This window comes from Zootoca vivipara, chromosome 6 (assembly GCF_963506605.1).
Source record: "Zootoca vivipara chromosome 6, rZooViv1.1, whole genome shotgun sequence".
In the NCBI taxonomy this organism is placed as follows: domain Eukaryota; kingdom Metazoa; phylum Chordata; class Lepidosauria; order Squamata; family Lacertidae; genus Zootoca; species Zootoca vivipara.
This window is the reverse complement of record NC_083281.1, coordinates 34,672,504-34,698,506: the sequence shown is the minus strand read 5'-3', so window position 1 is coordinate 34,698,506 and position 26,003 is coordinate 34,672,504. Positions and strand designations below refer to the sequence as shown.

Sequence of the window (26,003 nt, the reverse complement as noted above, 5' to 3'; positions counted from 1 at the left end):
GTGATTTCACACTAAGGAAGGAAGTTGTATTTATAAATATAAATTTCATTCAGTGCTCCAGCCCTACACGCCTCAAGCATAATTAACTTACGGAACTTGCTACCACAAGATGGTCCTTTACTCAGATGGCTTTAAGATTTATGTTTGACAGCCAGTCATGGCTATATATCCAGCAGGCAACTCTATAGCACTTGCCCTGGCTTGAAATACCACAGAACAGTTATCGCCTTCACACCAAGCTTGTGGGTTCCCCCAAGGGCATGTGACTGGCTTGTTGGAAAGCAGGTGCTGGAGCAGATTGAGCTTTTTGTCTGGTGGTACCCCAGAGAAAGCTGGACCACAGATTAACCAAGGATCCAGGAAGGCCTTGTTGCCCAAACAAGGCACAAGCCCCTTTATTCTCCATCCTGCAGAGAAGGAGCCAATGGCCAATCTGGGTAGCCGGAGTCAGCCCAGGGGCTGAAGGTACTTCACTGAGAAGGCTGCCACCTATATGGTCGCCATACAGGCTTGAGTAGTTCACCACATGGGAGAGGTGCACATGGATCCAGCAGTTTGCCAACCCAATCAGCACCGTCCAGAAAGAAGTGCGGTGATTTGGTGGAAAAGAGTGCCATGATCAGTCATTCCAGCAGTCCTACTATTCATACACACAATGCCAACACCCAGAGCAGTGTGGGAATCACTGCATGCCCCAAAGACTTTGATGCTATCGCTTATTTTGCATGCATATGCAAAGGAAAGAGTGCCTCTGGTTACTTTGATAGTACTGGGGCATCACCCAAGTAACATGTTCCATCAGCGCAAGGATTTATGCTTGCGCAAGGCATCTCCACATCTGCTCTGAACTCCAGAACAGTTTTAGGGAGGGCACAGGGGAAAGGGGGAAGAGTCCTCCTGTTGGACAAGCCTGAAGCCTTGCACTATCAGAACAAATGACTTAGTATGACACTGGATACAACCTATTATTTTGTCAGTGATAAACGTCCTTAACCGAAAGTTTTGCCTTCATCTCACATTCATATGGAATGCAGAAATGCTTGATCTGGGCATTCAGAGCCAAACTACATGTTATGGACAGGTAAATGTTGCTTTTTAAACAAATTTTTAAAAAAGAATCTTATGGAAAGTTCAGTGTTTTGTTTTTAAAGCAGAAAGCAGTTACTTGTGGGTGTAAAATCAGAAGCAGGGGGAGGGGAGTTGAAGGGGGGCACTTAACACCTGGTCATTTTTCCTCTCAAAATCACCTCCAAAAAGCTATTCCTTTCTTCAGCTCCTGAGAGTAGGGATATCATGGAGTCACCTTAAGGTCGGGGCAATTTTGAAAGGCACAATTAAAATTCCCTTCCCCAATCACCTTTCCAATGCAATCTCGAGTTGTTGCTTTTGGTTTTTTATTTCTTTAAGTCAGGGGGAACTTGCACAGAACTCCACTTAATACATAGTTTTGCCTAAGCAACTAACATATTTTGGGTCCAACTTATTTATCTACTTATATTAAATTTGTGTATCGTCCTTCATTCGAAGATCTCAGGGCAGTTCACAAAATTAAAAACAAACAAACAAACCTAATTTCAGAGATTTTAGAGAGTACCGGTATATAAGAAAATTTTAGTTTAAAAATTGCTGGGAAAGGAGTGTATCAGTTGTATGCTGCGGTTAACTCTTAAGAAATTTATCTCTCAATGCTTTGGACTTGCTACTCGGGGGGGGGGGATCACTTGCAACAAGGTGACCCAATGGACTTAGTCCCAATCCTCTATGCCTTTGCTATACAGTACAGTAAACCCATGAATTAAGCAGAGGTTATGTTCCAAGGATCACACCTAAAGCTAAAAAGATGTACGGTCAAAACTTATTGGGTTCAATGACAGCTGGAGCTTGCCCAAGTCATTTTCACAAGAACTCTGCCCCCTTTTTTATTTGAGCAAAGCTGAATGTGCACAAGTTAAATGCAAGTTGCAGGCTTACTCTCCTTTGTATAAAACTGAAGGATCTGAAGTTGTGCATGAGTGATTTTTATTTTCATCATCATAAAATAACAGTTAACAACATTAATTTGCAATACAGGACTGGATGCAAAGAATTACGATGGGAAGGGAAATAACCACTAGTGCTATTCTGCAAATGCTTAGGAGTTCAACACAGGGCTGTAAAAGGCAGGGGTGTTCTAGTCCAGCAGTTCTCCAGCTTTTAACTGTGCAAGAGGTTGTACAGGCAGGTTCTCATCTTTGAATTTACAGTACTTTCATTTTCTTGCACAATGCTCTGCTGTGAGGTGCAAAACAGCCATTCCATGTGCAGCACAGCACCCACTGGATCCAATCCACGGAGGACATTATCTGGTTACCTTCTGCATATTAGTTCCCACAAACAAAAGTGTTACTAGCGCACATGCATTTACACTATCCTGCCTCCCAACACACCCCTACACTAGCCATTTTTTATATACCAGCCGGGGTCTGAAAGTGGGAGGGAGGAAGCAATGAAAAGCTGAACTACTCTTCCGAATTATAGGAACTTCCCCTCCCTGGGTCACTTGAAAGGAAATTCTAGCTCACCAGAGGTGAGGGGTAATTTACATGCCTAGTGGAAATATCTGTTATACTGAGCTACAGTTGTTAAGAAAATTCAGGAGAAGCAGCAGCAAAGAACACTAAGAGGGCTGGAAACAAAAAATTAACGGTGTTCATTGGTTAAGAAACATAAGATGGCCAGGAATATTTGGGGAGCTAAAAGATGAAGGTTTACTTCCAGGGTGTACGTTACGCCAGGGTTCAATTGTGTTGAGCTTATATCTCAAGAGAGCAAACGTTGCAGTAGAAAAGCCAGGATGTCATTGCAGGAAGCCGCCCAACAGAGCAGATGACATTTCTGCAACGCAACCACCCCACGTTACAAAAATAGCACATTGTGTAAACGGACCCATGTGAGGCTTGTCGTGGATCAGGTACATCTAATAAGCTCCTTGATAGCACATGGCTCAACCCATAACACAGCGGTCAGGCAGTCTGTCCGAGTGCACAGAATCTGCAAGCAGATCACTTTTTCAATCATCATAATTAATACAAAAAGGTTTAAAGCTAAGATCGTTTGGCAGCCAACCTTGCTTGCCTAAATTATAGAGCTACGTTCTCCCCCGCCCTGTTCCCAAAGCACTGGTTGGAGTTAGGTGGCAATTAAGAGCCAGGTCAATGAAGCCGGTGGCTGCACACCAACCCAATCAGCCAGTCCTGACCTAGACGGATTACAAAACCCAAGGGTTGCAAACAGAAAACCGGGGGGGGGGCGCACCCTCTGCAATGACTCAGTCATTACAGCAGTCCCAGCTAAGAAGAGCTGCATCAGCTGCTGATATTACATCACACACAGCTTAGCGTAGGGAGGGAGGGAGGGAGGGAGGGAGGGAGGGAGGGAGGGAGGGAGGGAGGGAGGGAGGGAGAAAGTCTGGAGTGGAAGAAAGTGTACCCAGAGGCTGCATTATGTTAAAGACACCTCACAGTTTACAGTAGTAATATGTTAAGGGCATCGCCAGCCTTCGCCGGCCAGGGGCCTTCCAGAAGTTTTGTACTACAACTCCCATCAGCCCCAGTCAGCATGGGCATACCCCCAAGGTGCAGTCATGGCAGAGCAAGCCATGAAACTCAGGTAAATACCAAAAGCAGCCATTTAATAGATTGCACATTAACACAACACACACATGCACGGTGAAAAAGAAAACGCACTCGGACAAAGGCCTTTGAGACAAGCCAGGTCTTAAGTACCTAAAATTATAAAGTATCCTTACTTATTAGTAGACAGGGCCTTTCATTCCTTTTAAAAAGTCTATTGACTAGGAATTTGGGTTTGAAGGTCCTGGCAGCCCTAACCTGGCCAAGCCAAAGTCTAGCTTCGCTTCCAAGCACTGGGGATGGGAGTGTGAGGCCAATGACTCCACCTCCAGTATATATTTAAAGCATACCACTTTCCCCTTCATGGATCAATGCGTTGTCATGGCAAAGGGGCTTGAATAACTCAGAGAAGCTATGAGCTATGCCATGCAGGGCCACCCAAGATGGACAGGTCATAGTGGAGAGTTTTGACTAAACGTGATCCACCTGGAGAAGAAACTGGCAAGCCACTCCAGTATCCCTGCCAAGAAAACTCCATGGACAAAGACAACAAGCATATAAAAGTTATGACGCTGGAAGATGAGCCCCTCAGGTCGGAAGGCATCCAACTGAGAAGAGAAGACTCCCTGGAAAAGACCCTGATGTTGGGAAAGATTGAGGGCACTAGGAGGAGAAGAAGAAGAAGAAGAAGAAGAAGAAGAAGAAGAAGAAGAAGAAGAAGAAGAAGAAGAAGAAGAAGAAGAAGAAGAAGAAGAAGAAGAGTTTGGATTTGATATCCCGCTTTATCACTACCCTAAGGAGTCTCAAAGCGGCTAACAGTCTCCTTTCCCCTCCTCCCCCACAACAAACACCCTGTGAGGTGGGTGGGGCTGAGAGACTTCAGAGAAGTGTGACTAGCCCAAGGTCACCCAGCAGCTGCATGTGGAGGAGGGGAGACATAAACCCGGTTCCCCAGATTACGAGTCTACCGCTCTTAACCACTACACCACACTGGCTCTCCAGAAGGGGACGACAGAGGACGAGATGGTTGGACAGTGTTCTCGAAGCTACGAACATGAGTCTGACCAAACTGCGGGCGGCAGTGGAAGACAGGAGTGCCTGGCGTGCTCTGGTCCATGGGGTCACGAAGAGTCGGACACGACTAAACAACAACATACCACTTTAAACAGCCATGACTTCCCCTGCAAAGAATTATGGGAATTGTAGTCTGTTAAGGGTGCTGAGAGTTGTTAGGAGACAGCTGTTCGTTTCACAGATCTACAATTTCCAGAGTTCCCTGTGAAGTAGGATTGACTGCTGAACTGCTCTGAGAACTGTAGGTCTGTGAGGGGGGAAAGCACCATTAACAAACTACACTCTCCATACATTTACATTCATTGCTCTGCCCCCTTTGACTTATTACTGCACTCCCACCCCTGCATTAAAAGTCACGCTTCTCCAGCTTGCCATCGCCAATTAATTATTTCCACACTGGATTTTTCCCCTCAGGAATCCTTCTGCACTGCTAAAGATCTCTGGGGCACGATCCAGGGTTTACATAGGGAGCCGGCAAAGCACAACTAAAAGGAAACAAAATATTTTGACAAGGTGATGGTGGGGGTATCCCACTCAGCCAGAAGAATATGAAGACGCTTGACAGAAGGTCCAACACCAGTCATGAACATTCATCACCCAAGATCCTTTGCGCCTGATACTTGGACTCTTGACAAAATGTCAAGGAACAGATGGCTTGTGCCTTGCAACTGTCATCACAAATCCAGAACCCGGTGATAATTAAATCTGTCTCCAGAAGAAGGATGCTTGGCCTAGCTCACTAAAGGTCAACCACAATTTTAGCTAGAACCCACAACCAGGGGTGAAGAACTTGCAGTGTGCCAGATGTCCCAGGCTGAGCTAAGGGTGATGGGATTTGTAGTCCAAAACATATGGGAGAGCACCAAGCAGTGACTGCTGGTGCCTATTGAGGCTGGTGGGATGGAAGGCAGGGAGACTAACAGCAGGTGGGGTCAAAGCCAATGGCAGACAGAGTCAGAACCAATTATAATTTTGTTCTACAAGGGCAACACTGAGGCTAAGGAGGAGGAAGCTAATAGTCAGGGCTGGTTTTAAGTAAGATGGCAGGAAGGTGGGACTGTGCCCCAAGGAGCTTGGTGGAGCTGTGCCCCTTTGACCCTGTTGCACTATCATCCACGGACACCAAATTGGCATGTATTTCTATTGGGGTTTTCCATTCAATTTTTTAATCTTCTCCCTATTCAGATAATGCAGAATTTGCACAAACATTGCCAGAGAGCAGACTGAAAAGAAGAGGGGAGGAGTTTTTGTCTGGATCAGGATATAGCCAGGTTCCAGGATCACTAGGTAACTGATTTCAGAACATATAATGAATAGTTCTCTACATTAATGACAACACAGGTGTAATTTCAGTGTTAAAGAGAGGACAGTCAGCCAAATAAATTAATGAGGGGCCAAGTGATGGCTGGAAACAGGGACAGTGTGTTACTTTCCCCCAGTAAAGAGGTACAAACTTTTCCATGATTTAACAATACATCCATTTTTCACCTGGGGATAATACATAAATAGAGTGTTAAATAGGAACGAAGGGTAACCAAAAAAAGTCATCGTGCAGAACAGACTGTACCCCTTTATTTTAACATTTTGGGCAGGAGGCTGCAGTAAAAGCTGCACCCTGGAAGACCATTTAGGTCACTACAGAGCAAAGCAATTGGAATGAATGCATTTTGGAACAACACATCTAGTTTGGACACAGAGTGCTGTCATACTTCAGGGGCAGCCTACAACTCCCAACAGCCCCAAGCATTTTGTTTAGGCTGGCTGAGACTGATGGGGGTTGTAGTTTAATAACATCCAGGGGACTTTATAAAGCATGCCCACATACTGTCAGGTTTTCATTGTAAGCATCATTACACACCCTCAGGATTTGGGATAGCAGCATGCTTTTAAAAAGAAGAAAGCTTAGTGAGCATCATTCTTGCCTTACCAATGCCCCATCATGTAAGCAAACAAGTTTGTTTGGGACATTAACACACGAGCCCCCCACAAGAGCACAGGTGGGGCAGACAATCAGATAAAAGTGCAAGGCAAGCAGCACAAGACTGAACCACAGAGGCAGACAAGTATCCTGTTATTTCCATCTCATCTGCAATTGTCTGTCTCAGTACTACAATGAGATGTAAGAGTGGTGCCAATTAAACACCCAGATCATCAGACAAAGAGGTGGATGTGCTGGAAAATGTAGCTCAAGCCCCCTTTCTTCTCCCACATCATTAAAAGTGGAGGTGCATCAGTCCAGCAACCAGTTAAAGCAAGCCACACTTATCTGGGAGACATACCAATTTCAGAACTAAATTGTTAGGCTCAACATTGCAATCGAGAGTTATGGGCTAAGGCTGCAAAACACTCCTGGGTAATTATCCTCCCCATGTTGGTCTGACCTTACATTAGATGTCTGGAAACTGGCTGGAACAAAAGCGGCTGTTAGAGAGGTGTCTGCATTAGGGGAGGAGAAGAACTTGGTCCAGTCCATATTTTTAAATGAACCAACCACCCAAAGTCTAATACACTGATGGGAAAATTCAAACTTTGCACTTTTTCAACCAAAATTAGGAAAGCCGCAGATTCCCCATCCTTGCTCTAGGGCAGCTCAGGGACTCCCCCAAGGAAAGAGGCCTGGTGTCAGGTACTGATGTGCCCTCCTAAAGTATCTTAAGCTGCATCAGTATGAACAAAGGCAATGTAATATAAGATATTTCTGACCATAATCTGCTCCTGCCATGTAGAGCCACTATGGTACAGTGGAAAGCATGTCAGGCTAACTGGAGAGAACCAAGTTCAGACCCCTGGTCAGTCATGGAGCTCTCACTAAATGATGTTAAGTTTGGTTGAGGGAGACTGGCCTACCTCTCAGGATTGCTGTGGAGATGAAAGACCCATGTACATAGCCTTGATCTCCTTAGAGGAACAGCCTCATAAATGAAATGAATAAGTATGGCCTTTTAAGCACTTTTTTAAAAAATTAAGGCAGCTGTTTTATTCTTTTTCAGCACATACAGTATAAAACAGCCTTGCCCAACCTGGTGCCCTCTAGAAAATGTTAAGGAGTACAATTCTCATCAGCCCTGACTGCTGACCTAGCTGCCTGGGGCCGATGCGAGTTGAGAGAGTCCAACAGCACTTGGAGGGCACCAGCTTGGGGAAGGCTGATATGAAACATAGAGTAACAGAAGGGAACAGAGACTTGCCTGAAGGTTCACTGTCTGAAATAGGCATGTAAGGAAAAGGGGGTAAGGAAGGCAATGGATGAGATACCGTGAATCAAAACAACTCCGTGAATTAGAGAAGGTTGCATGAAGTCAGAGGTGATGCTTCCAAAGTCATGGAAAAGCCTCTGGATGAAAAGAAGAAAAAAACCACGTTCCAGGGACAATATACTATTGCAAAAGAAAGATGATGTCCTGTGGAGGCTGGGAGGAACTGGTCCACTCTTCCAGCCCCGCCCTACCTAGTGCTCTGCACATGTTCTGCACTACAACTGTTGGGTGGTCCTGGTCTCCTTTGGCAGGAAGGGCAGGATACCAATGTAATAAATAAATAAATTCCCATCGTCCCTGACCACTGGCCTGCTGAAGGCATACTTGGCTGTCTCCCTTAGTAAGGATCCTCATTTGTCATATTGATCTGTAATCCCTCTGTAGAAACATGTACAGAGGATGGGTTTCTGCAAAGCTTGCTGTTTAGTAGAGGAGGGCGCTTTTAGTTTTAAACAGCTTGAGAATAAAGATGAAAACTGTCAATTATTAGTAGTATTAACATTATCATTAATTAAATGTGTATGCTGCCCTTCATCCAAATGTCACAGGGCAGTTCACAACATAACAATACAAATTGAGAACACAAAATACAAAACAAAAACAAACCAATAGCTGCCCTCCCACAAACACATTTAAAAGGACATAGAATGTTAATCAGCTCCCAAGGTCTGGTGAAAACAAAAAGGTTTTGCCTGATGCCTAAAGGTTTGCAATGAAGGTGCCAGATGAGCTTCCCTGGGAACAGCTTTCCACAAACTGGGAGCCACCACAGAAAAGGCCCTTTCTCGTGTTGCCACCCTATGGACCTCTCGCAGAGGAGGTGCACAAAGAAGGGCCTCAGGTAACAATTGCAAGGTCCACATCAGTTCATAAAAAGAAGAGGTAGTCCTTGAGATATTGTGATCCTGAGCCATTTAAAGGCGCCTGTGGCCCTCCAGATGCTTCTGAACTACAACTCCCATCACCCCCAACCAACCATTGGCAACCCTGGCTAAAGCTGTTGGGAGTTGGAGTCCAAGAACATCTGGAGGGCCATGGGTTATACTGCCCTCTCTTGTGCCTTGAGATTTGTGCATTCATTACGATACTACAGGAATCTAAGCTGCATAACAACATATCATATCTCAGTGAGAAGGAAGTGTTTAATACTTCTAGGAAATGAGGCTGGGGTTTCCACCCAATGATGTAACTTCTGCTGACACATTTTTCACATTTGTGGCATTCCAATTTAATATGAATTTCCATGGAATACTTGCATTTAAGCACCAGGAAGAAACATCCCTCTTCTCCCAGACCTTTGACTAATTAAACAATCTATGGCCTTTTAAACTGTTTAGGGGGAAATTGTTTTGCTTGTTACTATGTTATGCATTTTTGTGTTTCTATATTCTAACCCGTCCTGTGATCCTTGGATGAAGAGTGGTATAGAAATTTAATAATAATAATAATAATAATTATTATTTTATGACTGAAGAGTGAAGACAGATTCTTAAATGGAACCGATTTCCATTAAAATAGTGTATGAAAGTGTTGCAAATAGTTCAAAAGTAACAAACTGTTCTTAAACAGCAAAGATGGGAAACCTGGTGGTTTCCAGATGTTGCTAGACAAAAACTCCCATCATCCTGGAGCACGGACCATGCTGTCTGGGCCTGATGGGAGTTGGAGTCCAGCAACATCTGGAGGTCAGCATGTTCCTCATCTAGCATATGTATCTTCATGCAAATTCAGACTTCCTGCCAGCTTTCTCCTTGCACTGTCTTTGCTTCCTGTAAGCATAAAGTCCAATCATTTTTTTAGAACTTGAGTATTACACCATCCACAAAACACAGGAAGTGGCCAGCCACATCCACATAGGCTTGCACATGGGTACTTGTTTGACCAGCATTCCCATATCATCGTTCCGTCCTCCACAAGCTTCTGCATATACATACACACCCCATCTCCTCTCCTTTTCCTTGTGCATTACCTGCCAAATCAGTGAGACACCTGACAATATGCATTAGTGAAACAACTGCAGGGGGAACGTTCCATAAGTCATGTGCAGGAAACAACATACCCAAAGGAAGCCACCTACTTGTTGGGGAGCACAAGTAGGGAGATGTCCTGGCCCGTCCAGAGGAGTAGGAGGAGGGAAGAAGAGGCCATGGATCAGAGCCCTCCTGCTCAAGCCCCCAACTTTGAGCCAGGTGCCTCCGTTCAGACTCTTCCTCCGAAAGCCACACAGGGCTCCTCTTGGCTCAAGATGAGAAGACAGGGCCATCCAATGCCGGAGAGGACACTTCTCCACCAGATGAGTGGGGAGAGAGCTGCACATCACAGATTGAGCTCTCAGGGGAGGAGGAAAGAGGAAGGGACAGGAGCAGACCCAGGTCCTTCCAAGAGATAGGAGTTTCCCACATCAGGCCAGGAGTTCTCAGTGGGGCAGGCATTGTGCACAAGTTAGCTGGACTTACCCTGCTTCTGTTTAAAACTGATGGGTAGGCAGGGCCAATTGTAGACAGCTTCCCTATGCGGTCTCCATTTGCAGGTCCTGATCCTGGAACTCAGATTCCTGGCCTTGTACCTGAGCTGCATTTAAGGCACCTTGCAGCCCTTGGTTTGATCCTTGCCACATCTCTGGGGCCGGGTGTCTGGACTAAGTCCTCCTCTTCCCTTATTGCAGAGTTTGCACTGTCTTGTCTGCTGGCGTAAAGCTTGGCTTCTTTACATAAAGGAAAGGGCACTTGTTATGATCAGCACTGCTTTGCGGGCTTCCCATATGTATCTAGCTGGTCAGGGTGAGAACAGGATGCTGGACCAGATGAGACTCTGGCCTGATCCAGCAGGGCTCTTCTCATGTGCGAGGTCAGGGGAAGCAACACAATCATCACTACTCGAATTTTCACCTGCAGGTACTTTCTGCACTGCATACCTCTCAGCCAAAAGCATCTGTCTCCTTTTCAGCACTCACCGTACATTTTATCATCAAACAGCCTAACCTAAATCAAGGCATTTGGATGCATGAGATCCCAGGCTATGTTAAGAGAGCCAATCCTGCCACTGGTACCCAATTTCCCAAGAGGCAAACATGCAACTCCATGACCCTAGTTCTTCATGCAAGTTTTTACATTAACAAGGAGGCAGATAATAGCTCACAAAGGAACAAATAATAAAAGCAAGCACACCTCTCTCCATCCCTTTTCCTATCACTTCCTCAGTGAAACAGAGGTAATCTCTGCTACAGTCTGGGATGGAGCATAGAAATCATCCCAGCTTGGAGGTGAGCTGGTTTGACCTCTATTCAGAAGGCAGCTTTAGAGCCTGTGATACAGTACTGTATAGGCCTCTTTCACATGCAGAGATAAGCCATAGTTAATGGCTTATTATTGGGATCAAGCAGCATGATCGCTCCTAGTTCACTCCTCCCAAGGTGTGAGCATGAGCAACAAGCCATGAAGTGTTAGCTTCTCATTAGGTCTGAACCTGGGAACAAACCACAATAATTTGTCCTTGGCTTGCTGATCAGTTCAGTCAGAAGACACAAACCGTGATCCTGGTTTGCATATAATGAGACGAGGCTTTGAGGCTTGCTGCTTATGCCAGGGAACGAGCTAAGCAGGAGCGATCAGGCAGCGTGCACTAGCAAACCTCTCAACCCTGAAAAGCTATTAACTGCAGCAAAGTGTTGCATGTAAATTGGGGCCACACATGCGGGATAGGGACGCTTGGGCCAGGGGGCAAAATGCAAAGATCCAGACCTCTCTATTTGGCCCTTGTGGTCACTGGCATGAGGCCCCCATAAAGTTGACCAGAAAAGAATGTAACCCTCAGGCAGAAAAAATATTCCCTACTGCTTCCCTAAATGGGGGCAGGGCTGTGCAATTGTGGAAAAATCCTTTGCTGCATCCATTTAGGATACTACTTGCTAACTTAGTCCCTGACTCTAGGAATGTCAGCCTTGGCTTCAGAAGAAAAAAGAAGGAAGACGTAACAGAAAGCTGTCTGTGTATGATCTCTTTCACCTGGAGTTTCCAAGAGCACTGTCGAGCATCAAGCAGAGGGGGTGGACCAGATGGCCTACAAACCCACATCCAATATTTGAGCAACTTCCCCTTTGTCAACAGATTGTCTTCAGGGACTTGGATCTACCATGAACACAATCATTGTTACTGTCATCAATGGAATACAGTGGTACCTCTACTTACAAATAACTCTACTTACGAATGTTTCTACTTACGAATGAAGCTCCGTCCGCCATCTTGGATGCGGTTTAGATAGGATTTTTTCTACTTACAAATTTTTAGATAGGGTTGCTTCGACTTACGGTACGATTTTTTCCTCCCAATGCATTCCTATGGGATTCTACTTACAATTTTTTTCGACTTACGAATGTGCATTCAGAACGCATTAAATTCGTAAGTAGAGGTACCACTGTATAGGAAGAAAAGAAAGCTACCTTATGCAAAATAAGATCACTGGAGATGCAAGGGATCTCTTAGAGCATCCACTTTGCATGCAGATGGTTCCAACACTGAGCTACAGACCTTCCACAGTAAAGTTAACAATTCAAACCCTTTGGAATGGCTTTTACCTGAAAACCGAGGACCAAGGAACCTGTTCATTTTTAATCAGCATTTGAAATTTGCCAGGTACCAGGTCAATTTTGCACTAGAGACTAAGTGAATACGCCCAGGCACCTGACATCTCCACCATCTGGAGGTGGATGACTGGGGGATCCTTGGATCTTGCCTGTTTTCACACATTAACAACACATCCTGTAGAATTCCGTGATATTTTATCTGCACAGTCAGAATGAATTTCTGGAACCAAAAAGTCAAATAGAAAAATATGACATTTGAGCTGTCTGGCCCCAAAATGGCAACAAGACATTCTGTTTTGGCGATTGTAACCTCGGTTTAAAGAGCCATTTGGCGCCCAGCTTATATACCGTATCTGAGTTTCTAACACTGCTTATATTGCATGTGACTACAATGGGCCAGATAATACACAACACATACCACAAGGGAGTTCTATCCAGAAGGAGAACATGGGAACTTCCCTTCTTTAGTATGCAGACGTGACCCTGAAGAGTATTAGACACTTTTCTCCTAAGCAAGCATCACATGTGATCATGTGTCATGTACATAAAGAGCATCACAAGAGGAGTACACCACTCCACAAACACCTAAGCATTCTGCATAGCCTCTGGTTAAGTCACATAAGTGTCTCAGGATGGCCTCAACAGTATGAAGGAAGTAGCAATTTCAGGGAAATGCAGCCCTGCAATGCTTCAGATCAGTGGTACCCATTAGGGCAAGCCTTGGGGGAAGAAGTCATGGGTCCCACTCACAATAATGAGCAGGAGGGTCCCCAAGCCCAGTGAGACTGACCTACCACCTTCTGCAGTAAATGAAGCAATACACATTACCACCTAGGAAGAAAAGTCCACACACCCACCCAGTAAGATCTTAAATTCAGAATCTAAAATTACCTGTCCAGGGGCAGATCTACTATGAAACAAACAAAGCTTTTCAGGGCTCCCGATTCCCACAGGGATCCCAGAAACGGCTTTAGGCCACATTGCTTTAAAAGCATGACTCGAATTGATTAATTTGTTGTTGTATATATTTCAACAATCCCAAAGTTTGAGAGTTAGCAGCACAGACTTTGTAAACAACCGCACTGAAGAAAGTAAACAGTGGTTGCCCAGACCCTGATGCTGGTTGCGAAGGGGGCCTCATAACAGTTGAAGCTTCAAGGCCCCCAAAATGTAGGTCCACCACTGCACCTGGCAGTACTGGTTCTGCAAAAAATACAAAATGCAGACCCATCATCATATACAAACACACACCAGCCAACCAGACACATTACATACCCAGTTTCATGAGGCAGGCGAGCAGGATCCATAGCGCAATCTCGAAGGGGATCCTTACATGCGTGTAGTCGATGCCCAGGACAGGAAACGCCTTCTGATGCGTGTGTTTCCCGGGAGCCGAAGTGTTCTTGGGGTGCTTGGACTCAGGATGGGTGTCTTGGGACACCGGTGGAGCAGTGGTGATGCTCTCGACCGCAGCTTTCAGCTCCGGGGAGTAAACTTGCTGAGTGACCCCAGGGCTCGCGCTGCCGGAGCTCTGGAGCACCGGCAGCAGCCCCAGGAGGGCCGCTGCGCAGAACAGGAAGGGCAAAGCCCGGCAAGAGCAAGGAGCCCCCAGGAACCTCGCCCCCATTGGGCCTCCTGATCTCTCCCACTCCAAGCGAAAAAGATAAAATGAAACACACCCAGGAGGATCTGCTGGCCTTAGCAGGCTGCCGCCGCTGCTTCTTTGAAGGAAGGGGGGAAATGTCAGAGGACACAGCTTCTAGGGATATGCTTCATTGGAGGAGGAGGAAGCGGGAGCCCAAGAAATAAAACAAGGCCACCGAAGGATCCCGTGTCCAGATGGAAAACCTAAACGGAGACTGGTGCGGTAAAGCTCTCATAATAAGGTCAGGGGGCGCTTTCTTTCACCTGCGTTCTTCTCCTGTTAGGGATGGACGAGGGTGGGGTGGGAGAAAGAGCCTGCGGCTTTTCGGGGGGGGGGAGTCCCAAAAATCTTGCGCCTGGGGTGCCCTCTAGAAAAGAGAGGCAAGGTCTGAGAGGGCGGCTCCGGGAAGCGAGGAAGGAGCAGGCGGCAGCCGACAGCAAGAGCCCCCCCGAGAGGGAAAACGGGACGAGATGCCCAGGCGAGAGACAGGAGGAGGAAGAGGGCGGCGGCGGCGGCAGCTGCAAGCAGGGACCCAGACAAGGAGGCAGCCGGGAGCGCGAGAGAGCGCAGCCGGAGCCGGCGGGCGAGGAGGAGCCTCTGGCGTGGGGAAGCCGGAGGGCGGGCAGGCAGACAGGCCGGGCGGTTGCGGCGGGGCAGAGTATCCGCCGGTGGGAGCTGGGAAGGAGGAGGAAGCGATGCGTGTTCCGGCTCCTCGTGTACTGCAGCGCGGCAGCTCCGCCCGGCCTGGCTCCTCCTTCCCCGGCGCGCGCTGAGCTCCCGCTGTGCTGCTCTCACGCCGTCTCTTCCAGCTCAGCCAGAGCCGAGACAAGGACACGGAGAAGGAGGAGGAAGAGGACGAGGAGGCGGGGCCTCGGCACCCACGGCAGCCTCCTCCGGACGGGAGCAGCACTACACGGCGGGGAGCCCACCCACCTCCTTGGTCGGGGCCAGCCAGGGGCGGAAGGAGAGGCGGGCGAGAGTAGGGCGCCTCAGCTCTGGAGAGGCTTCGCGCCGCCTCGGGCGAGCTCCTTTTCCTCTCCTGCCTCTGTTCTCGCCTTCCTAGAAGAAGAAGAGCTGGCCAGTCTATAGGAAGCTCCTCGTGGGCAGAGACCCGGCTCCCGGTCTCCTCATGCGCAAGGGCGGCGTACGACGTGGTGGCATTACGCTCCCGGCGTCTCTCCAGGAAAAGAGCCGACAAAAAGTGGCTTAGGGCATTTTTCCTAAGAGTGGCTACCTATCGCTACAGTTGCATCAAGAGCATAGCAAATAAAACCCGTTAGATGGCAAAAATGGTTCAGGGATAAGGCTATAGAGAGTATCCAAAAGAGGACCTTGCTACGATATCGTTAAAATAGCACAGGTGCACCGTGCACACTGCATTTTAAAAGCAGCAGCAGCAGCAAACGGACAGATGAAAAACTGCAAGGCAGCCAGAATAAAACCAATCATAAAAAGCCAGATAGTATATGCTGGTTTTTCAAAGCCAGCCTAAAAATGGCAGGGGAGAGGTTTGATATAGATATCTACAAGGAAAGAGTTCCACATTAGCCATGCGACACCAAGAAAGTCCTGTTCCGAGTACCCATTGGTTCTGATCTTAACTCATGAAAGGTCAGATAAAACGTTTTCTAAAGCTGATCTTAGGACTGATAGGTTTGTGAGGGCATGCCTCAGATTACCTGGCTCTAGGCTATTTAGAGCTTTAAGATCCCATCTGCACTATGCTTTTAAAGTCACATACGACAAGGACCAATGCCTTGTCGTGGCGAAGGGGCTTGAATAACTCAGAGAAGCTATGAGCTATGCCATGCAGGGCCACCCAAGATGGACAGGTCATAGTGGAGAGTTTTGACCAAACGTGATCCACCTGGAGAAGGAACTGGCAAGCCACTCCAGTATCCCTGCCAAGAAAACTCCATGGACAAAGACAACAGGCATATAAAAGTTATGACGCTGGAAGATGAGCCCCTCAGGTCGGAAGGCATCCAACATGCTACTGAGGAAGAGTGGAGGACAAGTACAAGTAGATTCAGAGCTGATGAAGCGGCTGGGCCAAAGCCGAAAGGTCGCTCAGTTGCGGATATGCCTGGAAGTGAAAGGAAAGTCCAATGCTGTGAAGAAAAATATTGCATAGGAACCTGGAATGTAAGAACCATGGATAATGGTAAGCTGGATGTGGTTAAAAAAAATGAGATGGCAAGAATAAATATTGACATCCTGGGCATCAGTGAACTAAAATGGAAGGGAATGGGCGAATTCAGTTCAGATGACTATCATATCTACCGTACTACTGTGGGCAAGAATCCCGTAGAAAAAATGGAGTGGCCCTCATAGTCAACAAAAGAGTGGCAAAAGCTGTAATGGGATGCAATCTCAAAAATGACAGAATGATCTCAATACGAATCCAAGGCAGACCTTTTAACATCACAGTAATCCAAGTTTATGCACCAACTACTGGTGCTGAAGAAAGTGAAACTGACCAATTCTATGAAGACTTACAACACCTTCTAGAAATGACACCAAAGAAGGATGTTCTTCTCATTACAGGGGATTGGAATGCTAAAGTAGGGAATTGAGATAAAAGGAACAAGTGGCAAGTTTGGCCTTGGAGTTCAAAATGAAGCAGGGCAAAGGCTAATAGAGTTCTGTCAAGAGAACAAGCTGGTCATCACAAACACTCTCTTCCAACAACACAAGAGACAACTCTACACATGAATATCACCAAATGGGCAACATCGAAATCAGATTGATTATATTCTCTGTAGCCAAAGATGGAGAAGCTCTATACCAGTGATGGGCAACCTTTTGAGCTTGGTGTGTCAAAATTCGCCAAAAAACTGAGCATAACTCGGGTGGTGTGTCACTTCGAGAAAAAACCCATAATTTTGCGATATTTATAGTTTAAATAACAAAAATGTATAATTGTAATATATAACTGTATTTAATAAACCAAAAACTAATTATTTAACCAAACCAAAGCAAAAAACCCTTATTTATCACAAAGTGCCCAGAGTTGTTGAGCTTTTTGGGGGGAGCTGCTGACCAAAGTTTTGGAGGTTTTTTGGGGGGTGCAAAAGTTGCTTTGCTTTTGGGGGGGGATGCCCCAAAGCTGCTGCGCTTTTTTGGGGGGAAAGAGAACAGAAATAAATGACGAATAATGGAACTAACACACAGCACCGACATAGTCTGCCAAAGCACAAAAAAAAAACAGCACAGAACGGGTTAAAAAAAGAACGCTGTTACACCCAATCATAGTCTGCCAAAGCACCAGAAAAAACAGCACAGAAAGGGTTTAAAAACCAATCTCTGGCTACCAGCAACAACAACAACAAGGGACCCGGGTTTTAACAGCGGAGACAAGCTGTAGCAGAGACAAGCTGTAGGAGGAGTGGGAGAACAAATGGGGGGGGGGGAAACAACAGCAACAGCGCGAATGGGCCGATGGGGCACGTGCCAGCAGTGAGGGCTCTGTGTGTCACATCTGACACGCGTGTCATAGGTTCGCCATCACTGCTCTATACAGTCAGCAAAAACAAGACCTGGAGCTGACTGTAACTCAGATCATCAGCTTCTTATAGCAAAATTCCAGCTTAAACTGAAGAAAGTAGGAAAAACCACTGGGCCAGTGAGATACAATCTAAATCAAATCCCTTATGAATACACAGTGGAAGTGAGGAACAGGTTTAAGGATTTAGATTTGGTGGACAGAGTGCCTGAAGAACTATGGATGGAGGCTCGTAACATTATACAGGAGGCAGCAACGAAAACCATCCCAAGGAAAAGGAAATGCAAGAAAGCAAAATGGCTGTCCAACGAGGCCTTACAAATAGCGGGGGAGAGGAGGCAAGCAAAATGAAAGGGAGATAGAGAAAGATACAGGAAACTGAAAGCAGATTTCCAAAAAATAACAAGGAGAGACAAGAGGGCCTTCTTAAATGAGCAATGCAAAGAAATAGAGGAAAACAATAGAATGGGGAAAACCAGAGATCTGTTCAAGAAAACTGGAGATATGAAAGGAACATTTCATACAAAGATTACCATAATAAAGGACAAAAGTGGTAAGGACCTAACAGAAGCAGAAGACATCAAGAAGAGGTGGCAAGAATAAACAGAGGAATTATACCAGAAAGATATGGAGGCCTCGTACACCCCAAGTAGTGTGGTTGCTGACCTTGAGCCAGACATCCTGGAGAGTGAAGTCAAATGGGCCTTAGAAAGCACTGCTAATAACAAGGCCAGTGGAAGTGATGATATTCCAGCTGAACTACGGTATTTAAAATTTTAAAAGATGATGCTGTTAAGGTGCTACACCCAATATGCCAGCAAGTTTGGAAAACTCAGCAATGGCCAGAGGATTGGAGAAGATCAGTCTACACCCCAATTCCAAAGAAGGGCAGTGCCAAAGAATGCTCCAACTACCGCACAATTGCGCTCATTTCACACGCTAGCAAGGTTATGCTTAAAATTCTACAAGGCAGGCTTAGGCAGTATGTGGACCGAGAACTCCCAGAAGTGCAAACTGGATTTCGAAGGGGCAGAGGAACCAGAGACCAAATAGCAAACATGTGCTGGATTATGGAGAAAGCTAGAGAGTTCCAGAAAAACGTCTACTTCTGCTTCATTGACTATGCAAAAGCCTTTGACTGTGTCGACCACAGCAAACTATGGCAAGTTCTTAAAGAAATGGGAGTGCCTGATCACCTCATCTGTCTCCTGAGAAATCTCTATGTGGGACAAGAAGCTACAGTTAGAACTGGATATGGAACAACTGATTGGTTCAAAATTGGGAAAGGAGTACGACAAGGTTGCATATTGTCTCCCTGCTTATTTAACTTATATGCAGAATTCATCATGCGAAAGGCTGGACTAGATGAATCCCAAGCCGGAATTAAGATTGCTGGAAGAAATATCAACAACCTCAGGTATGCAGATGACACAACCTTGATGGCAGAAAGTGAGGAGGAATTAAATAACCTTTTAAATGAGGGTGAAAGAGGAGAGCGCGAAATATGGTCTGAAGCTCAACATCAAAAAAACCAAGATCATGGCCACTGGTCCCATCACCTCCTGGCAAATAGAAGGGGAAGAAATTGAGGCAGTGAGAGATTTTACTTTCTTGGGCTCCTTGATCACTGCAAATGGTGACAGCAGTCATGAAATTAAAAGACGCCTGCTTCTTGGGAGAAAAGCAATGACAAACCTAGACAGCATCTTAAAAAGCAGAGACATCACCTTGCCTACAAAGGTCCGTATAGTTAAAGCTATGGTTTTCCCAGTAGTGATGTATGGAAGTGAGAGCTGGACCATAAAGAAGGCTGATCGCCGAAGAATTGATGCTTTTGAATTATGCTGCTGGAGGAGACTCTTGAGAGTCCCATGGACTGCAAGAAGATCAAACCTATCCATTCTTAAGGAAATCAGCCCTGAGTGCTCACTGGAAGGACAGATCGTGAAGCTGAGGCTCCAATACTTTGGCCACCTCATGAGAAGAGAAGACTCCCTGGAAAAGACCCTGATTTGGGGAAAGATTGAGGGCACAAGGAGAAGGGGACGACAGATGAGATGGTTGGACAGTGTTCTCGAAGCTACGAACATGAGTTTGACGAAACTGCGGGAGGCAGTGGAAGACAGGAGTGCCTGGCGTGCTATGGTCCATGGGGTCACGAAGAGTTGGACACGACTAAACGACTAAACAACAACAACCACATTAAACAATTAACAGAGTGGTTTAGCAGTTAATCTCTGCAGCCCCCATGAAGCATGACTGTTCAAAGTGGTAGGATATTGCTTTAAATGTTGCTTACAATGGGACCTTAGGTTGAGCCACGAAACAAATTGGCAATCAATGAAATTGATGTGGGATTGGTTCAATATGTGCTAACCATCTTGTTCCTCCAAGCATCTTGGCAGCTACATTTCATTTGTACAGTGGAACCTTGGTTTAAGAACAGTTTAGTTTATGAACAACTTGGATTAAGAACGTTGCAAACCCGGAAGTAGGTGTTTTGGTTTGTGAACTTTGCCTTGGAATAAGAACATGTTTCGCTTCCTGTTGAGTGTGTTCCATTTGCAAATTGAGCCCCCTGCTGCTATGGGAAAGCGTGCCTTTGTTTAAGAATGCTTTGGTTTAAGAACAGACCTCCAGAACGGATTAAGTTTGTAAACCAAGGTACCACTGTACTACCGGTACTCCCAGGACCATTGTTAGAGAGTGGACAAGGAACTCCAAGATCTGGGTCTGTTGTCCTGGGTCCCAGATCTTCTGTCCTTACCCCATTTTTTAATATCTTAAAAATAAAACCTTTGCTTTATTTTGTCTACATTCACAAAATCTCTATGCCACCTTTCCTCCTAAATAATCTCAGGCCAATATCATGCACAAGCCCATGCCCTGGGCACCCACCCGGTACAAATGCATATTACTGGAAATAACGTACAAAAATGCATTGTATTAGGGAAAATTGATTTGCAACAAATTGCATATTAGATAGAACTACTTTTACACATGTGTGTATTTGGAGAAATTCACACTAAAATGCCAATTAATTTTCATGAGGACTTTTTAAAAAAATGGTAAAAACAATGTGGAGAACTGAACTTAAGATTGGGAAAATTAAAAACTGAGAGAAATCAAAACTGACAGATTTCCCCATTCCTGTTTGAGAATTAGCTGTCCTTTAAAGCACATTCTTTCCTCATATAATTCTGGTGCTGTGATTTGTTAAGGGTTATGTGCACTGTGCTTCTGTGAGGGGTAAACTACAATGTCCAGAATTCTTTGAGGGAAATAATATGTTCAACATGTGCTTTAGCGGTGTAGCGTGAACACAGCCTTTACCCTGTTTCTCATATTTTAAGACATACCCATAAAATAAGCCATAGCAGGATTTTTAAGCATTCAAGGAATATAAGCCATACCCCGAAAATAAGACATAGTGATAGGCGCAGTAGCAATGTCGGCTGCGGCAGGAGGAGGAGGAAAAAATAAGACATCCCTTGAAAATAAGCCATAGTGTGTTTTTTTGAGGAAAAAATAAATATAAGACATGTCTTATAATATGAGAAACACGGTAATTGTCAAAACTGTTAATGCAGTTTAAGAGCTTTCTTTTAATGCCAGTGTGGTGTAGTGGTTAAGAGCGGTAGACTCATAATCTGGGGAACCGGGTTTGCGTCTCCACTCCTCCACATGCTGGGAGTCACACTTCTCTGAAGTCTCTCAGCCCCACCCACCTCACAGTTTGTTGTGGGGGAGGAAGGGAAAGGAGAATGTTAGCCGCTTTGAGACTCCTTCGGGTAGTGATAAAGCGGGATATCAAATCCAAACTCCTCTTCTTCTTCTTCTTCGTCTTCGTTTTCTCCTCAATCCTGGTAATGTAAGTCCACTAGAACTTAGTTCTGCCTTCTCAGACAGCAGAGGGCAAATTGTTGTTCCCTTCCTTTCAGTTAATACAATAGCAGAACCACCACCCCTTTCCTTATGTCTTTGATTCCCCACCTAACAACCTCATAGGAGTGCAGGAGGAGATGTGAAATGTAAATATTTGGGAGGCAATTTGTACATTGTAGGTACATCGCCAACCCTCTATGGACAAACACTGTCATCTGTAGCTTCAACTTAAAGGTAAAGGGACCCCTAACCATTAGATCCAGTTGTGACCGACTCTGAGGTTGCGGCACTCATCTCGCGTTATTGGCTGAGGGAGCCAGCGTACAGCTTCCAGGTCATGTGGCCAGCATGACAAAGCCGCTTCTGGTGAACCAGAGCAGCACACGGAAACACTGTTTACTTTCCCGCTGTAAGGTAAAAGGTAAAGGGACCCCTGACCATTAGGTCCAGTCGTGTCCGACTCTGGGGTTGCGCGCTCATCTCGCATTATTGGCCGAGGGAGCCGGCGTATAGCTTCCGGTCATGTGGCCAGCATGACAAAGCCACTTCTGGCAAACCAGAGCAGCACATGGAAACGCTGTTTACCTTCCCGCTGTAGCGGTTCCTATTTATCTACTTGCATTTTGACGTGCTTTCGAACTGCTAGGTTGGCAGGAGCTGGGACCGAGCAACGGGAGCTCACCCCGTCACAGGGATTCGAACCGCTGACCTTCTGATCAGCAAGCCCTAGGCTCAGTGGTTTAACCACAGCGCCACCTGGGTCCCTATACCCCGTTGCGGGGATTCAAACCGCCGACCTTCTGATCGGCAAGCCCTAGGCTTAGTGGTTTAACCCACAGCGCCATTACACCAGTGCAAAACAGTATATGAAACCACATTAAGTTAGTTTAGCTATGTGGATGCCAGTTTCCCTACCAGCACACTGACTTACTAAAGAAGATTACTGTAGGTTTGTAGACTCAATTCAGCCCAAGTAGCATCTTGGATTCAAATACTGTATCTTGATTTAAGTGGACTTTGATGGCATAACAGCTAGTTTGGTTCAAACTGAGGTCAGCAACTAGTAGCCCTGGGTCAGATTTGCCCATCCCAAATATGGAATTTGGCCCATCACTGAAGCTAGAGAGGAATGTGGATGAGCAGCATCTGCAAGCAATGAAACCTGGAAGCAGGCCATTTTGAGAGGTAATGAGGCCTTGCCCCCCACTTCTTTATCAAAGTTCCTCCATGGCAATGCTTTGCTGATGATCAACTAAACCAGCCTGACTGGTAGTGATGAATGCACACTTCTGTCTCTTGCTTGAGAGAACATGCAGCAAGTCATGGCACCATGTATTTTCCATGCAGAAGGAAGGTCCCAAGTTCAAGCCCCACTGTCTCCAGTAAAATATATCTAATAACAAGTGGTGAGAAAGACCTCTGCCTAAGATCCTGGAGAGCTGCTACCAGTCAAAGTAAACAGCACTGAGCTAGATGGACAAACAGCCGAACCACTAGGCATAAGGCGGCATTCAGCTCTGGTAAGGTCACAAGGATGGGCATTCACCCATGCTTAGCATTCCCACTCCATACTCTGTTCCAAGGAAATTGAACAGGGCCTAAAAAGATTCTCAGCTTGCACACCCCATGTCTTCTTAGTTAAGGGGCCCACTGAGGGCTTCCAAAACCCTACACCCAACCAGGAGAGACTGGCATATCAGGGTAAATTCTGTTGTTAAGCTGGGCTCATATAGCGCTGAATAATTTGTTGCTTATGCCTGCCTTTACTCTAAGCGTGTGTAGGATTACAACCATCTTGAATCATTCACCAAGCCAAACAAATTGTACAGTAGCATGCAACCTTTGGAGTTTTCAACAGCTTTGTCCCTATTTAAACGGGCATTAATAATAATAACACTTTATAGCACTGGGCAAAGTACTTTGCAATAACTCTCTGCTTCAGGCTCTCGATAAATCTACAGTGCATTCATTTGCACACATACAGATGTATACACACACACACATCTCAGCATGTGGTTGGTTGCCTGCGGTCAGTCAGAACTTTCCCCAGGGTGTTAGGCTAAGTCTCTATTAAATGCTGGCATTGTCATGGAACTTACCACAATAAATTACTGCTTTGATCTACTTTGCATGAAAAAGGAATTCTGTGTGGCATTTAGGGCATAGCATTTCCAGGTGAAAAAAGATTTTTAAACTGGGAATCCAATACAGTGGTGCTGTCAGGAGGAAGGACTTTAAGGGGGTTGGGCTGTAGCTCAGCGGCAGAGAACATGCTTTGCATGCAGAAGGTCCCAGGTTCCATCCCTAGCATCTCCAGATAGGGCTGGGAAATGAATTCCTCTCCAAAAAAACCTGGAGAGCTGCTTCCAGTGACAACAGTGCTGAGCTAGATGGACTAAGGGTTTGACTTTCTATGCAGGCAGATTATTATGTTCCTAAATCCAGGGCCACATTCAGCAGAATGAGCAGGAGGGGCTCCCAACATGGCAAGGCACTTGGAAGTAAGGGAAGTACTACACATTACAATCTAAAGCAGGGGCAGGCAACCTAAGGCCCATGGGCCGGATGTGGCCCAATCGCCTTCTCAATCCAGCCCGCGGATTTTACATGAGTAGAATGTGTCCTTTTATTTAAAATGCATCTCTGGGTTATTTGTGGGGCACAGGAATTTGTTCCCCCCACCAAAAAAAAAATAGTCCGGCCCACCACATGGTCTGAGGGATGTTGGACCAGCCCCCAGCTGAAAAGGTTGCTGACCCCTGATCTAAAGGGTGGGGGGGTGTCATAAAACCATTAAATCCAGAATAAAAAAATCTAGCTCGGCGCTTGAGGCTGGTTGTGCTTATGCCTTAGAGGACTGGCATTGACCAGGTATGTAATGGACATGTCTAACCTCATGTCTAGCTTTTTATTTTTATACAAACTACTTAAATTAATATCAGATTTGTGGGGGAGGTGATGGATTTTCACTGAGAATATAGCATATTAGGTTTTATAAACGCTATTTTCCATTGCTGTAGTCCGGATAAAAATTGCACATCCCCAGCCACCAGGAGCCCCCCACCCCGTCCCACTGGGGCCTGTGGGATGGGGTTATTGAGACCACAGGTGTGTGTGTGTGTTAAACTGCCCCGTACACTGCTAGAGTGGCTCCCCTGCCCCCCAAAGAAGGACACAACTTTGCATAACATCTGCATACTCTGATTTATATGGACAGATGCAAAATTATAAATTATTTCAATAGAAATGCATCTCATCGTAATGGAGAAAACAGGTCATCTGTGTGGCTGCTGAGTTTTGTTGTCCAGGAGCTGATGATGGGCAACCCCCAAGGCACTTGCTCGCCCTCCTTATCATAAAACTGTATTGGAAGTGACCACCAGGGTAATCTAGTCAAACCCTTTTAATACAGGAGTCTTTTGCCCAATGTGGGGCTCAGACCCATTGACCCTGAGATCAAGTCTCATGCTCTACTGAATGAGCTATCCCAGAGCCCTGCTTGTGTGTGTGTGTGTGTGTGTGTGTGTGTGTGTATCTGATGAACTAGACAGCCCTTTGCAGAGGTCTCCTGTAAAGTAGGTCACAGGGACACCCTGCACACTACAGTCCTCTCCCCTCTTACCTCTGGTTTTAATTTTTCAAAAGGCACTGTAGTGGTTTGCAGTGATGAATATGATGTCACATCTAGTATGCCCTGCAGAGGACCTTAAGGTCCATAAATAGTAACACCTTAGAGGTCCCGGGCCCAAAGGAAATCAGATTAGCCTCAACTAGAACCCAGGGCCTTCTCAACACTGGCTCCGACCTGTGGACCGCTCTGTCTCCTGAGACCAGGGCCTGCGGGACCTGATTTCTTTCTGCAGGGCCTGTAAGACAGAGTTGTTCTGCCTGGCATTTGGCCTGGAGCCAACCTGATCCCCTTCCCCGTTTTCCCTTTTCCTTCCGGATGAGGCTGCATTTTTAATTTTAATGTATTTAGTCTTGGACTTAAGTTGTATTTTAATCAGTTGTTTTATAGCTAGTGTTGGCCGCTCTGAGCCCGGCCTTGGCTGGGGAGGGCGGGGTGTAAAAAAAATAAAATATTATTATTAGTTTGACCCTAAACAGATCTTATTTATTTCATTTAACAAAATTTACACACTGCTTGATTGTAAGAAAACCTTCAGGCGGGTTACAAAAATATAAAATAAAACATTAACATTCTTGATTTAAAAAAACAAACAAATTAAAAGCAGTCAAAACAAAATAAAAAATTCCTTCCAGCAGCACCTTAGAGACCAACTAAGATTGTCATAGGTACAAGCTTTCGTGTGCATGCACACTTCTTCAGATACCACACGAAAGCTCATACCTATGACGAACTTAGTTGGTCTCTAAGGTGCTGCTGGAAGGAATTTTTAAATTTTGTTTCGACTACTTCAGACCAACACGGCTACCTACCTGT

At 45.7% G+C, this 26,003-nt stretch overlaps 1 protein-coding gene across 1 annotated transcript in view; it reads right to left on the bottom strand.

Annotated features, from left to right (window-relative positions):
- The window catches only part of SLC9A1 (solute carrier family 9 member A1), a 71,604-nt gene extending 56,657 nt beyond the window's left edge, over positions 1 to 14,947 (bottom strand). Inside the window, 1 exon segment of the mRNA XM_060276454.1 lies at positions 13,800 to 14,947. Coding sequence (XP_060132437.1) covers positions 13,800 to 14,151 — 352 coding nt within the window. The 5' untranslated portion in view covers positions 14,152 to 14,947.
- Positions 14,948 to 26,003: the final 11,056 nt, after the last annotated feature.